At 42.9% G+C, this 16,412-nt stretch overlaps 1 protein-coding gene across 1 annotated transcript in view; it reads left to right on the top strand.

The window, feature by feature from the left end:
- The window catches only part of SLC22A3 (solute carrier family 22 member 3), a 112,789-nt gene that overhangs the window by 37,003 nt on the left and 59,374 nt on the right, over nt 1-16,412 (top strand). Inside the window, exon 2 of the mRNA XM_017853519.1 lies at nt 14,298-14,401. Coding sequence (XP_017709008.1) covers nt 14,298-14,401 — 104 coding nt within the window. The remainder of the gene's footprint in view (nt 1-14,297; nt 14,402-16,412) is intronic.

The raw sequence follows: 16,412 nt of genomic DNA, 5'->3' as shown, positions 1-16,412 counted from the left end.
CTCGATCTCCTGACCTCGTGATCCGCCCGTCTCAGCCTCCCAAAGTGCTGGGATTACAGGCTTGAGCCACTGCGCCCGGCCAGAATTTCTTTTTTTCAAAGTGAATATAGTTTTATATTTTTGTAAAACTAAACAAAAATAAAACACACTCAATACAAAAAGAAATGGATAAAACACAAATATGAAAACAAACTCACCAATCATCCAATCACTCAGAACTTTAGATCAGTTTAATAGGTGTCCTCTTCTGACATTTCAGTGTCCAGTCTGCCCTCCTTATCCACAGGGTCTGCATCCACAGATTTATCCAACCATGGATAGAACATATGTTTTAAAAAACAGTAAAAATAACACAATAAAAATAATATAAATAAAAACCAATACAACAACTATAAACATAGCTATGTTGTATTAGGTATTATAAATAATCTAGAGATAATGTAAAGTGTATGGAAGGATATTCATAGGTTATATGCAAATACTACATCAGTTTTGGTGGGGGGGATGGAGTCTCGCTCTGTCACCCAGGCTGGAGTGCAGTGGTGCCATCTGAGCTCACTACATCCTCTGCCTCCTGGGTTCAAGCAATTCTCCTGCCTCAGCCTCGTGAGTAGCTGGGATTACAGGCGCACACCACCAGGACCAGCTAATTCTTGTATTTTTAGTAGAGACGGGTTTTTCCCATGTTGGTTAGGCTGGTCTCAAACTCCTGACCTCAGGTGATCTGCCCACCTTGGCTTGCCAAAGTGCTGGGATTACAGGTGTGACCCATCATGCCTGGCCCAAATACTACATCATTTTATATCAGGGACTTAAACATCTGTGGATTTTGGTATCCAAGGAGGGACCTAGAACGATTCCCCAGATTATGGTCATCTCCTGAGGATGATTGTATATACATAAATTCAGGGTGTTTTACACCAGTGGAATCATATTCCCAGTTTTATAATCTGATTTTAATTTTTACTCAGAACGTGGACATCTGTCCATATGTCCATGACATATGATGCCACAGACTCAGGTGTTTCTAAGCCAGGGGTGCCAGTGGGCTGAACAGAAGAGAATCGTGCAAGCTTTAGGAGGAGCATCCAGATCCCCAGATCTCTGGTTCCCCTAAGCTGCCCCAGGGGTCTGGGAGGCTGGGTGGGAAGGGGATATAAGTGTTCCCTCCACAACCTGCTGCTCGATTCCCACCTTCCTTCCACCCTCACAATTTCTCTGCGGACCTCATTGTGTCTGTGCTCTCCTCTTTCCCACCCAGGGGAAGCCAGCTCCAAATGGTGGACTTTATCTGTGCGCCTCATCATGTCTCTCTCCCCTCTTTCCCGTGCAGGGAAAGCAGGCTCCACACAGTGGGATTTCTCTGGGCTCCTCTTCTTGTCTCGCAGGCTCCTCTGTGGCTTGTGCTCTCAGGTTCCTGGTGCATTTATCAAACCAGCGCTCCGGGTCCTGCTCATTCTCCTCCCGCCGCCGGTGTGCAGTTCCCTGCCTCCCAGCGTTCTTAAGTTCAGCAGTTATAATTTTCATCTCCAATGATTCCTTTGTGCAGGATGCTCCTTTTTCATGATTAATTCTCTCATTTTATCAATGCAACAGACTCTTGTGTCTCATTGAAAGTATGAATTCAGGTTTTTAGTTATTTCTTGTTTCTTGCGTACTGTTATGCATGGAATCGTTTTCTCCAGTTCTGCTGTTCTAAAGAATCCTGCTGAGCCTGCTGCCCTGTCTGGCCGGCATCTTCTCCTCATACTTGTAGATGGACAGAGTTTGTTCGGTGTAGTAGGTGCACTGCATTCTGTCATGGGAGACACAGTGCCTTGTTCAATTCTTTTGCTTCCCAGCTACTGTATTTTTTTCTGGTTGGCAGAGCTCAGTGGGAGATACCATGGGTTCAGGAGCTTTGACCACTCTTCCTTGTGAGAGTTTGATGGGGCTGAACAAGACGGTTAGGGAAGGAGGTAAGCTCTCCCTTCAGGTGCTCAGCAACTGACCTCTGTACTGCCTGCCCCGTGGCCTCCAGTCCCTCAACACACACCTACACCTAGGGCAAGCTTCCTCGACCCTACTGTGGGCTCCTGCACAACTGGATCCCAGAATCCTCCCTGCAGCCTTCCTCTGCCTTCCAGCCAGTGCAGAAGCTGTTAGTGAAGGGGAACAGAAAAAGGGAGCCATAAATCCTTGTTCACCTCCCTCGCAGGCTCCCTTGCATGGGACAGATGACGTGGTTCCTGCCTGCTCTGCTCTCTGTCAAAACTTCCCCAACTATTGGGTCTGTGGGCATGACCTTTCTCTAGTTTCTATCTGTGGCTTGGAATTTGTGTTCATGTATCTTTCAGTTGGAATGGGGAGAGACAGGAATCCATAAATCTGTGACTCAGTGACCTTTAGGAATTGGAAGCCAAGGTCTATTTCTTACAGCTTATTTTGTTAATGTGCATAGCAGTGTCTCTCAACTCTTTGAACTCAGGCCCCTGGAGATGAATGTGGAGTGTCAGTGGTGTGGCTTTTTTCCACCTGCACCTTCTGCAGAGCAGGACATGGCCTGTGCACCTGTGTACCTGAAGGAGCCTCTGGGAGTCCTGCTGCCTTTGGGGCTTTTGCTTTTGCCTCTAGCTCCTTACACTTTTGCCCATGTCTCACTCTCTGTTTTCAGCCTGTCTTTTCTGTTTTCTGAAGCCTTCCCTTTCCCCTCCATGGTTAGGTGAGGGAAGAGGAAATAGAAGGGAATATTTGAAGAAGAAAGGTTGTGGCACTGCAGCGTATTTGTGGCTTTATCACCAATTGCATTCTTGAAGTGCAGTTCTTGGTGTTTAGGGTATCTCTTTGAGTGAGATAATCCTTAAGTCTTTTGTCCTTATTCTGAGAAAATCTTATAAAGTTTGCCTGTATCTTTTCATAGCCCAAATTTCCCAGAAAACACATGGAGAAGCAAAGCTTCTGCTAGGTTGCTGTGGGAAGGGGAAGTATAGGCCCAGGCGGGCAGAGTGAAGGAAGGGGAGTGGGGCAGAGTGAGCAGGAACGTGGACAGATGGGGTCCCCACAGAGCCTTCCAGATCCCATGCACAGAGCAGCTGCTGCCACCCAGTAGCACAGAGGTCTTCCAAGGGCTGGCAGAGCCAGGACACTTGCCCTCCAAGAAGGGCAGAGGTCGGCAGGCATGCACAGCACTTACCCAAGCCATGGTGTCATTGTTCTTGTTGCTTTGGAGCCTCTCATGGGACTGGAGTCTGTGGAGAGGATGGAGAGAGTAATGCATCTGGAAAGGACCTCCTGGCTCCTTCCTGTTTCTCATCTTAACGGTCACACTGCACACTTCCCAGGCTGCCTGGCCACCCCACGGTCATGCAGCCACCAGGACAGCCAGATCCCTGCTCCAAGCACTGCAGGAGGGGTCCTCCTCCAGCAGGGATGGATACAACCTGGCACTGGAGCTGCTGTGCCTCCTGCACGTGGCATCAAGGTAGCCATGCCCAGGCCCAGTTCTTACCTCTGGGGAAGACAGACAGCTGACAGGTCAGGACACAGACTTTGGTGGCAACTGCCTGGGCACCCACACAGCAAGTTGCCAAGGCCAGGGCCGTGTGGAGCCAGGAAAACCTGGGAAGATGCATGAACAGGCCCAGCCCAACTTTGCTTTCTGTAGGTTGCAGGTTGGCAGATGAAAGCAAATGAGTGAAGAAAGAGTGGTAGGGGAGGAGCATCGGACAGAGGGGAGGAGGCAGAAGACAAACTCTTCTCACTGCCTGTAAGTGAACAGGAGTCTGACCCCCAGCTTTTCTCCCAAAGCCTGTTTCTGGCTTTACAGTTATCACCGCCACACTCATGAGCAGTATTTCCAATGCCCCACAGCAAGAGGGGCTCCCAAGGAAATACGTGTAGACACAATATCAGCTTAGGCAAAAAGATTTCTTTGCTACAGGACTTGTCAGAACCTTAAAATGCCAATGTATTGGAATGTCTGCATTCAGAAGGGCTGTTCTAGACATTTTACTAACGTATGATGGACTCCACTCATGTTTTTGGAGGCCTCATGGGAGTAGTGTTTATAGGCGTCACCTTGGGAAATGCTGCCTTAGATTTTTCCGACTCTTTGCCAGCCTCGTCAGACTTTGGATCGCGTATCTTCAGAAATGCTGTCAGTATTTTCCAAGGTAAAAACTAGTCAAGAAAACCAAACAAAAATCCAGAAATGTGCTCAGCTAATAGTTTCCCAGAATAGCATGTACATTTCATCCTTGTCCTGGAGATAATGTCTATTACCTGGATTATAATCTGGAAATGAATTCTAATTCCTTTTGTTATGGGCATGACCTTGTTTCTATACTCCCAGCCTCCAACCAGCAGGAAATCAGGGGTATCTGTCCCACAACCACAAGGACTGGGATTCTGTGAATGCCCCCGATAAGCTGGAGGCAGATTTCTCCCCAGAGCCTGCAGATGGAGTTCAGCCTGCCCCTGACACCTTGCGTGGGAGGCACTAACAGGGAGAACAGCCGAGCCCCACCAGCCTTCTGACCTGCACCACCGTGTGACCATTAATATGCGTTATTCTAAGCCACTAAGTTGGTGGTAATTTGTTATATAGCAATAGAAAACAGATGCCCTAAGTTTGTCTACCATGCCCATGCCTGCAGTCATATTCTTTGGCTTCCTAGAAGGTGACCAGCAACACATGTCAGAGTGTACAATTTGAAAAAAAAAAATGCAAACAATAGATTATGTTGTGGTTCTCAAACTTGAGTGTGCATCAGAGTCCCCTGGAGAAGTATATTCAAACACAGATTTCTGGGACCCACCACTAGAAATTTTGACTCAGTGTGTCCGAGGTGGATCCCAAGAATTTGCATTTCTAGTAAGTTACCAGATGCTGCTGCTGCTACTGGACTAGGGATCATACTTTGAGAACACTGTGTTAAGTCATGAGCTCTCCTTTTGAAAATAATGATTTACTAAGTTGCTGCTCGTTTCTCAATCTCTACTTTAATTGCTTATTTTATGTTAAAAAATATTTCTGTAAAATGCTCATAGAAATGCCTCTTATTGTGAATCCAGTCCCCATTAAGTTGCCTGTCTACATTGTGCTTCTGAATTTAGTCATTTTTCTCTTTGGGACTGTTCTATACACCACCTTATTCATTATTTTTATTTTCTTAGAAATAAACTTTACAGGAATCAGCTTAAGAAGCTAACAGCAATTATCCGCAACAAGAATAAGTATGATGAACATAGAGACGTGACCTGATTGTGGTTCTTTATTAGAGAGCAAAGGAACAGAGAAAGGATTACCCCAAAGCTGCGTTGTGCATCAGCTGCTAAGTCACAGCCTGCTTGGGCAGGTACGAGACCTGCATTAGGAAATGTAAGAATCTAGACAACTGGAGCTGCAGGGCACTGGCTGTCAGTTACCCCCAAACCAAGGAGAGAAGTCAAGGGGAAGACTCTCCTCTTGGGCTCCCAAAGAGGTGAATATATTAGATAGTCACTGGCTAGAGCATCTGATTTAGTCATCTTTCCAGAACACTCATGGTCAGATGACACGATGAAATGTCTCATATAGAAGGCTGACCATCTCACTTGATTAAAAAGTTGTGTGACCTGATTTTTCCATAGAATTGGCCCTTAATCATGAGCCATTTGTTTGTCTTATATTTAATATCAATCTTGTGCCAGTTCCTTGGAATATCCAACTGACTGAGTCAATCAATGAACAAATATTTATGGAGACTCTACCAAGTGCCAAGCAGGAAAATATCAATTATGTCAGCCAGTCCTTGGAATAACCCAACATGGCCATGTGGGAGGCCATGGCAAAGGATGGCCAAGCACCTTAACTGACAGGGCTCTGTTCTTGGTCATAGTGGGGAGGGTGATTCTCCAAAATTCAGTCCTGCCACTGCCACTGGAGGAAGTAAGTGGTGTCAGGCAACTGTCACTGTGCCCTGATGTGCAGCCATGGCATGTCCACTTGACTCCATGACACTTCTCTCTTCGTAGCCCATGGGTAGAGCGGGTCAGAGACTGGTCCCTTGTTGACCGTTTGCACTTCCAGTGTTGATGATACTACACCCAGATGGTCAGAGCGAGGCTGCAATTTCGGCTCTTAACTCATGCCCTGGCTTAGCACTGTTCTGTCTCTGTGGAAGGGAAACCCTGGTAATGCCAGGTTTGTGGCTGCAGTGCTGAGAGCAACAAAAGCCATCCAGGTGGCAGGACATGCTGGTTGGGCTGACAGCCTTGGAGACTGTGTTGAACCTGGTCAGCACTGGCTCCAGCAGGCATGAGGCAGAGTCGGTGCAGTGAAGTCTAATGTGGCTCGCTTTCGGTGGTTCTCTGTGTGGGTCTCATCCTTTTGGATGGAATTGCATTAAATCAATGTGGTGACTCATGAAAAACGGTAGCTACGAGTGCCAAGTATTTGTGCCTTTGATTAATTTAGAACTAATTACTCACCACTTATAATGTATACTTTTTGAAACAGACTCCTCCAAAATGTGGAGGCATGAATTTAAAATAGAGTAGCCCTATTCAGATGGCTGTGATCCACTTGTTAAGCACTCCTTACCTAGCCTGAGTGGCCTAAAAATTGGAGCCTGGGGCAAAAACTTATATATTAATTCTTGATCAAGGGCTGCCGTCCCAGGGAAGGAAGAGGGGGGAAAGGAAGAGCGGCAGGAAGGAGGGAGAGCAATTCAGAGCGAGGAACCCCAAGCCAGCCACAGCTCCACAGCCAAGGCACTGGCCTCATTCCCCAGGGAGCTCTGCAAAGCCTAGTGGAACATCTGTGTCTCGGAGCAGCCATGGAGAGGGTTGGGCTCCCTCTTCTCCTGTGTCCCACCTTTTACTGGTCAGAGTCTGTCCTGAGAGACAGCAGCTCCCATCACGGCTAGGCTGTCGGGTCCTCTCTGCTTGGGAAGCCAGTATCTTGCAGGTTCAGGCTGACACCTGAGAGGTGGGAAAAGGACGTGCATTCTCTCCAGGGGGCTGCAACTGAGGAATGAGATGAGTGAGCCACCAGGAGGATGCAGTTGCTTGGACCAGGATCCAGCACAAAGCTCATCTTTGTATTACAAGGAGGGAGGACGCAGAAGAGAGAGCTATCTTCTTTGTTGTTTTAGTAACGCTTTGTTTTATGCGCAACTGATAGGAGTATTAGTTTCCTAAGGCTGATGAAACAACATACTAGAAACTGAGTGGTTTCAGAAAATAGAAATTCAGTCACTCCTGGTTCTGGAGGCCAGAAGTCCACAGTAAAGATGTGCACAGGACCATGCTGTCTCTTGGGCTCTAGGAGAGGGTCTGCTCCATGCCTCTCTCCTGGCTCCAGCACTGCTGCCAGTCCTTGGCACTCTTTGGCTGGTAGATGCCTCACCCCAATCTCTGTGTCTGGCTTCATATGACCTTGTTCTGGTATGTGGCTGTGTCTCTGTTTTCTCTTCTTCAAAGCATACCTGTCATTGGACTAGGGCCTGCTCTGATGCAGCAATATTTCATCTTAACTCATTACATCTGCAAAGACCCTATTTCCAAAAGTCAAAGTCTGAGGTTTCAGGCAGACTTAAAATGTAAGGTGTGGGGGCGGGGACACTAATCCAACAAAATATGCTGAAATTAACTATCTTCCAGCAGGTAAATAGTTGATAACCTCTATATCAACTGCATATTAGACTAGATCCTATTTAATTGGACTGGAGTTGGGCTCAGGCATTTTTTCATTTACCTCAAGTAATTCTATATATATATTGTTTATTATCGTCAGTATTATATCACTGATTATAATGCAATTGGTAATATTTGTTGGACAGTTACTATGTCTTAGGCACTGGGCTGAGTACTTTATGCATATTATACCAATAACTCTTCATTTCAGCTCTTCATCTTACAGATAGGAACACAAGGGTCAACAATGTTGGAAAATTGCCAGAGGACACAGAGCTGGGAGCAGCCAAGTCAAGACATGCAGGCTGTCTGGCTCCAGAACTGGGATTCATCTTTGCCAGGAGGACCCTGCACATATTTAGCACCTTTCATCTTCTTCTCGTCTTTAGACAGTCTCAGTTATTTAGAGAAATCGTAAATATTTTAAGATGCGTAACTGCAAACCTTCACTACAAAGAAATAAAACAGACTGGACAGAGAGGGGCTGACGTATCATATGTATCTTGTACAACCTGAGGATGAGTCACCAAGGGCAGAAGTTAATAAATGGCAGGAATTATTATTCAAACAGATTTAATACTTTCATGTCTCCCAATTTCACAAGTTTAGACAAAACGCGATGCATTTAGAAGACATCGCTCCATCCTATTTCGAAGCTTAGCTGCCTAACCTACAGTAAAGCCTGGTAGTTATGAACCTTGGAGAACAGTTTCTATGACAAGTGAGGATCTAAGAGCTTGTATCTCATAATGACGTCTCTCTGCATTAAACTAAATCTCCCCATTCTGGGCAATCATTGCAGATCCCCTGGTTTCCTGTCTTGGCTCTTGGACCCACACTCCCTTCCCCATCAAAGGTGGGATGGGGAGAAGCGGCTGCCCAGCTTAAAACGCTGTACTTCCCAGCCACGTGCCGGGCAGAACCTTGTTGGCACCCACATTTCTGTCTCTGTGCCTAGGTCTGCTCCTCATCCTGCCTTCAGTGCTCTTCTTTTCCCTTTTGAATTCCATCTAAATCCAGCTTATTGTAGGACCTGCTCTGGTCCCACCTTCTTCAAGTCTCCAGCTGCTCTTGCCATGACGGGCCATTTCTTTGTCTGAAGTTCTCTTACATTTAGTCGATTCCATTCTGTTTAGATCTCAGCCGCTCTACATTTGCTTCACATAAATTGACCTTGGCTCCCAAACTATATAACAAGTTCCTCCCAGGGGCAGAAACAAAGTGTGCACATCACTGGTGTTCCTCCCAGCCTTGTCAGCATAATGCCAGGCAAACCAAATTGGGGTGATCTCTAACATACCTGATAATTACTTTTTATACCTGCAGTATAAGAAGGGTTAACTTTTTGATATTAAATGAAGGTGCCCAAATAATGCCATCAGATCATGTTGAAATTTTTTCATGGTGACCTGAACTAATAATGACATCCTTTTTCCTCATGGAAACCCAAACTAAATTGTTATTTATGATTACTATGATTTTTAGCCATTACTAGGCTCTGTTATGGTACTGTGTGGTTGATTAAAAATGGAAGTTGCCCATGGAGGTCTACATGTCATTGTTTTGGCCGATGCAAAATGTAGCCAGGAGCACACCACACCTGACAGTGTCAGTGATTATTATTATTATTATTTTTAACATGAATGAAGATGTTAATGACTCCTGATTTCAAGCTAAGAGCTGATTAGGAAAGGTTCCATTGACAACTCATCCCTAGAAAATTAAAACAGAAGCACATAGATATTGTAATTTGACTTCAGAGACTTCCCTTTCTCCTAGAACAATGCACATCGCAAATGAGTGCTATTTCTCATGGCTCGTAACTAAAGAAAAATACTGTGATATTGTCTAACCTTAGAATCTCTTAAGTGAGAATTTGTCAAAGAGGGCTAACCTAGACCCCAGTGGAAAAATCCAACTGATGGCCACCTGGATCCATTCTCTCTGGTCCGAGGAGAAAATGAGGCCCCTCTCCTGAGTTTCTAAGCCTTTTGAATACTTGCATTATTTTCTACCTTACTTCTTACTTTTGACCTTTGTAAATGGGAGATGTTTTGTTGTTCCTGTTTTAAGGATAATTTAGAAATTACAACTTTAGCATATATCTAACAATTACTTGCCCCAGTATTTCATCATTACAGCTCAAATTAACATAATGTCTATTTGGATTTTCACAACAAAAAAAGCTAAGAAAAACCCTCACTTGGAAACCCTTCAAAAGTTTCTCATTTGGCTACAGTTACTCAGGCTTTCTGCAAAACGAAGCAATGTAATCCTTACATTACGAGAACAGTTGTTTGAGTCTTTTATCAGACTGACTTTCTGCTCATGCCAAAAGGCATTATTTTCTTTGTGTAAAAGTGACTTTGAAGATTAATAAGTAACAGAATGGGTACACATAGATTTATGAACGTTTAAAATTGCTTAATGTTTTTGCATGTGTATACTTTGAAAAAAATAGGAGATGCCTCAGGTGTTCCACATAGATTGCCTTAGGAGAAGGACATAAATGTGCACCTTTGATTCAGACTTAAGTAAATTGTTGGTGATCCACAATGATCTCCCACTGACAAGAGGTGGGTTTTAGGTCTCCCAGCAAGCTTTTAGTACTTTATATCAGAAAAAAGGACTTAGCCTGTGAAGCTCGTGGCTTTGGTGCTTGCTAACCTCTCTTTAAACACAAAAGACACATCACAGGCCCAGAGCTGTTGCATCAGCAAGCTGGCAGCACGCTGAGAGCTGACCAGGAAGCGTCAGACCCTAGAGGCAGAGGTCTGTTCCCTGACTCTATGAGCAGGAGTCAACACCAAGCCCTTCAATCCTTGGGCCTGCAATTCCCTGTACAGGAAACACAAGTGTGTGTGGATGTGTGTGCATTACTTTAGCAACACATACTTTGTTTGTTGTTTCATTTTCTACTTTTGAAAGATGGCAAGATCCCAGTCACAAAAACAGAAACCAGGCCACTTTGGGAGGCTGAGGCGGGCAGATCACGAGGTCAAGAGATTGAGACCATCCTGGCTAACACGGTGAAACCCTGTCTCTATTTAAAAATACAAAAAAATTAGCCAGGCATGGTGGTGGGCGCCTGTAGTCCCAGCTACTCCGGAGGCTGAGGTAGGAGAATGGTGTGAACTTGGGAGGCAGAGCTTGCAGTGAGCCGAGATTGCACCACTGCACTCCAGCCTGGGCAACAGAGCAAGACTCCATCTCAAAAAAGCAAAAAAACAAAAAGAAAACAAAACAGAAACCAGGCTAGGTATTTTAACCAGAGAGGGATTTAATAAAAGGGTTAGGATCTGAGCTGTTTTGGAAGAGCTGAAGAAGAAGGAGAGGACAGAGGTCAGGAAGGACAGTTCCTGCAGTGTCTTGGTGGTCAGTCCCTGCCCTACTGGGTGGCCATTACAAAGCTGGCCCCTGTGGCACAATATCTCTTTGACCCCATGTGGCCAGGCATGTGGGGCACTGGCTGACTCCCACAGCCACCACTGTCAGTATTGGAGCTGGAGCTGCTGCCACAGCCAGAAGCAGAGTGTCCACTACCTCCCTCCTACCTTCTGATCTCGCGCTAGCTCCCTACTGGTGCAACCTACACAGAACCCTGCCAGTAAAGGAATCTGAGAACTGTAGTCCCCTGAGGTACAGAAGACAACACAGAAGGGCAGGCAGTATCTGGCCCAGATGCCCATCACGAGCTTTAGAAAACGTTGTGTTATCACTGCACTTTAATCATTGAAGTATTTATTTTAAATTGGTTCTTATTTACATATTGAACATGAGACAAATACTATTTGACTATTTATTTTATGGGACAGTCAAGAAGATAATCAGTATTATATTAAAAAATATTTTATGGGTTTAAAGAATATTTTGGGGGCATTTTAATTCACATAGTTCAAAAGCAGCTGAATACATATATTAAAAGGCAAGCTCTTGATAGGCCTTGCTATGTCATCTACAAAAAGCACCCCTGTTTCCCTAAGCTAGCTAACTCAGCTGTTTGAAGTACAGAGGGATGAAGTAAATTCTACTGTTTGGGTTTTTATATTTGACACTGGTTGATACTTTTCCAAAGTAAATATTGCATTTCTGCTGGTAGTTTGATTTCGCTGTTTGCTTTCTGAAATTTTATGTACTTTTATTTTAGGTACATTATTTGCCTGCTTAATTCCAATGAGAAATTATTTCAGATAGAAAATCATCAACTTGTTTACTTAAAATAAAATTTTGTACCTTGAAAACTAAAATTGGTTATAAAAAATCCTTTAAAATGACGATGATTACAACTATTACGCATATCTGTAAATCTCTTTACTTCTTATATCTCGACCGATCATCTCAGCAACTCTGTGAGAGGCCAACTACTACTGCCTCCAAATTTCTTCCAACTATGTTAGGTGACAGGTCATTAGCTGTAAAATCAAGGCAAGAAGTTGGACTTTATAAGTAAATACGATAGTTTCCTTATGAGTATGTATTTATGAGACTCCTCAAAATTCATATTCCAGCCACGTTCATTTTCTCTTCATGCTAGGGTCTAATGCTGTGGTTAGACTGCAGCATGAAACTGGGGTAAGCATACCACTTGGAGATTTGAAAAGATGATCCCAGGAATTGTGGGCCTGGATAATTTTAAGGGAGCCAGTTTTCAGATCCTCAGCTTACATTTGTCCTCTTTCCCATCACAAATTTGTCTAAGAACATGTCCCTCTTAAGGACGCAGGTTCCTATTCCAAAATTGTAATTTTCCCACTTTGCAAAGTTAATCATGCCCCTCTCTCATGTCACTCTGAGGCATTGACTTGAAGTTTTAAAATCTGCAGGGCATCAAACAATGGGACAATTTGACATATTGTTCTAGTATTAGGAAAGTACCTTTCTTAATGTAAGACTAATTATAAGTAAATATAAATGACTAATGACTTAAACAACTTTTTGTAAGTCTGATGGTTTCCACTTTTTTTCCTTAGAACAGAACTGTAGGAGAACTTACATGACATGCTGGGTAATAAAAAAATAAAAATAATTTGGTGATAGATCACTGTTAATCTTGGCATATAGCTGAGAAGGAGGTTAAAGAATTGAGTAACATTTCTGTAACAAAACTCCCTCCATTCCCACTGATTTACTCATATGGAAAAGTCTTCTTGGCCCATAAATTTATAAAAATGAAAAACAGAAATAGAATTAATTTTGAGCCCTAATTCATTCTAATAATAAATAATATATCCACTAATTTCATGACCTAACTAGAAAATTTAGACTCCCTTAACATTTTCTGGCCATGGAGACGTACATTTCCAACAAAATTTTACTTCTGCATAATAATTATTTCTTAAAATTTATTACTTCTTATATTTTTTATCAATTATGGTCTAAAAGTAGTTGTAATTATAACCCAATCAGAAAAAAATCCAATATTTAGAGCCTTATTGCCACAGGAAAATTTTAAAAATTAAATGTCAATTTATATATGTAACTTACTGTACATAGAAGTATGGTGACAAAACCTGTAAAACATTTTCTACACAAAATATATTACATTAGAATAAAAGTCTGTGGAAACGAGAATAAGAGTTCAAAGAGAAAAAAATTGATGTCAAATTTCAGACTGTTAAAGAACAGTCTGTTTATAGCAATTGGACACCTGCTATCAGGTGTCCAATTGCTATAATATTCATACTCTATTGCAGCCGTCCCTTCCTTTTTGGCACCAGGGACCAGTTTTGTGGAAGAATTATTCCACGGATGGAGGGAGTAGGGGGGTTGGGGGAGATGGTTTCAGGATGAAACAATTCTACCTCAGATCGGCAGGCATTAGATTCTCATAGGAAGTGTGCAACTGAGATTCCATGAGCAGCTCACAATAGGGTTCATGCTCCTATGAGAATCTAAGGCTGCTGCTGAGCTGACAGGAGGCAGAGCTCAGGCGGTAATGCTCATGGCCCACTGCTGCTCACCTCCTTCTGTGCAGCCCGGTTCCTAACAGGCCACAAATTGGTACTGCTCTGTGACTCAGTGGTTGGGAACCCCTGTTCTATTCAATACACTTAAAAGGAATGATGTTGGCCAGGCACAGTGGCTCACTCCTATAATCCCAGCACTTTAGGAGGTCCAGGTGGGCAGATTATGAGGTCAAGACATTGAAACCATTCTGGCCAACATGGTGAAACTTCATCTGTACCAAAAATACAAAAATTAGATGGGCGTGGTGGCACATGCCTGTAGTCCCAGCTACTCAGGAAGCTGAGGCAGGAGAATCACTTGAACCCGAGAAGCAGAGGTTGCAGTAAGCAGAGATAACTCCACTACACTCCAGCCTGGTGACAGAGTGAGACTCCATCTCAAAAAAAAAGAAAAAAAAAAAAAGAAAGAAAAAAAGAAAAGAATGCTGTTATAACTACATTATTTTAAATATCAGTATTTATAGTATACTGAAAATTACATCCTTTACAGTTATTTAAACTGACAAAGAATATTTATATGTTACTGTAAACATATGCATGTGATACATTTTCAAAATTTATTTAAGGAGTATATGAGCAAAAACGTTGACAGATCACTGATCTGTACAAAAGATAAGGTGTTTTGAAGATCAGCATTCCGGCATGTCTCCATGTGTGTTTTCTTTGTTTTCTCAGTTTGACCTTGTCTGTGTCAATGCGTGGATGCTGGACCTTACCCAAGCCATCCTGAACCTTGGCTTCCTGACTGGAGCATTCACCTTAGGCTATGCAGCGGACAGGTAGATACCAATGTAACCACCGTTTTATGTCACTATAATACCATGCATTAATATGAGGAGAAAAATGTTTTATGTTAACTATTAAACAGTATTTTTGCTAAATTCACAAACAATTCTTGATGTCATCATTCATGACATTCACACTTGTTTGGTTTGACTAAATCTTTTCTTCTCAAACTTCATTTCCTTATTCCTTGAACTGCGCAAAGGTCTGAGGCCGTTCCCAGTAGGTCTGAGAGCATCGGAATGAAAACACAGACATCCAAAGCAGAAACATCATAATTGGGTTGATGCGCTGTTGTGCTGGATACTATAGAATCAATCAATTCAGTGTGCTTCAGTAACAACTTACTGGTTGTGGTTTTATTAATTTAGTCATAAGATCGGCCTATTCCAAATTTGTTTCATCTACTTTTTTTTAAAGAAATCCTTGTATTTTTTTCTACAAATGTAAAACTCTGTGAAAAAAACATTTTTCCAAAATCCATTAAAGGAGTTTTTTTTCTATTATGTTGTATTCATAAATACAACTGCCCAATGGCAGGCATGGTGAGTGTGTATATTCAAGACAGTCATGCTTTCTATTTAAGTATTCTTCTTCCTTAACTTTACTGATGCTAGTTATTGTATTCATGTTTAACTCTATTTTTATCCCAATTCTAACTATGAAAATACTTGCAGTAATTTAATATTCCTCTCTATCCCCCTTAGCAGGAGTAATAGGAGTATAGACTGGGAATCGCTGACTCATAGCCGTATCTGACCTAATATTGTTCCGGTTAATCTATCTCTGACTCATGGCCATATCTGGCCTAATATTATACTGGTTAATCCAGCCCAGCCCATGGTGGGTTCTTGTGACTGTACCATTCAGTGGGTGATACTAAGTGTACCCTTTAGAGAACTGCAAACAGCAATTAATTAGCTAATAGAACAACAAAAGGCCCCACATCCTGTAGCCAATTGAAGATCTGAGTTTAATCAGACCAGTGCTTCAAAATGGGTAGAGCCTTGAGTTTCATTTTCCGTCACTTTTTCTTTCTCTTTCATGTTTCTGTCTCGCCCTCTCCACAGCTGTTCTTTGCATGTGAGTTTCTGCTGGATCCTTTCGTGTGTGATACCCTTTCCCTCTTTCTTCTTTTTATCGATGTCCTTTTCTCCTGTTCTACTTCTAGCTCTTTCAAGTTTCATCTTTCCTTTCCTAATTTCCCCTGCATGCCACTCTTTTTTTGCTGGCTACAATTTGGAACTGTGCAGTTTAAATATTTATTTATTTTGTTTTATTTTTACTCTTTCTAATTTAGATAGTAGGTTTTGCTTCATCTGCGTTTTTTTTTTTTTTTATCTTACTCAGTCAGCAAACATATCTCCAAACTAAATTAACTTTACTAAAGTGGGGAATTTTCCCTACCTGTATTCTCATAAGTGATTGAGCATCTGTCCTCATACAGGACATGTTGCATTGGAGGGGATGGGCCAGACCTGGGAGAAGGAGGAGTCATGAATAACTCTGCCTTCTGCATTTGGCTTCTTCTCTTCCAATCCATTATTTATATATGTGAAGGAAGAACAAGCGATAACTTCATAGGCCATTTGTCAATGAGAGTACAATGTAGGAAGGGTGGAAAGTGAATTGAAAAATCTCGACTGGGGCTTCTGGATTCCTGTTCAGCATATAAGGAGCTTAGAATTTGCCAGTCAGCCTTGACAACAAGTAAAATGCTGAACAAACTGAAAAATCAATAATTCTTCTTAGATCCATAAGAGAAGTGAGAGCACAGGGCACACTGCTGCCTTCAACACCACCCTGCACCCCCCTCCCGGCCCCCCTAAATAGAAAGACAGGAGAATACAGAGAATCGTAACACAGGCGCAGAAACCTCCTTGAGAGAGCCAGGGTAGATAAACATGAGCTGTAATTGATGAATTCCAGGAGGATCAGTGTGGATGACCTGGAGGATTAAAAACTCTGGAGGGACTCACTCAAAGGAGGGCCCAAGCTTTTGTGATT

Source organism: Rhinopithecus bieti, unplaced genomic scaffold (genome assembly GCF_001698545.2).
Source record: "Rhinopithecus bieti isolate Rb0 unplaced genomic scaffold, ASM169854v2 scaffold_37503, whole genome shotgun sequence".
In the NCBI taxonomy this organism is placed as follows: Eukaryota; Metazoa; Chordata; class Mammalia; order Primates; family Cercopithecidae; genus Rhinopithecus; species Rhinopithecus bieti.
Note: the sequence above shows the minus strand (reverse complement) of the source record. Positions and strands in the feature narration are given on the sequence as shown.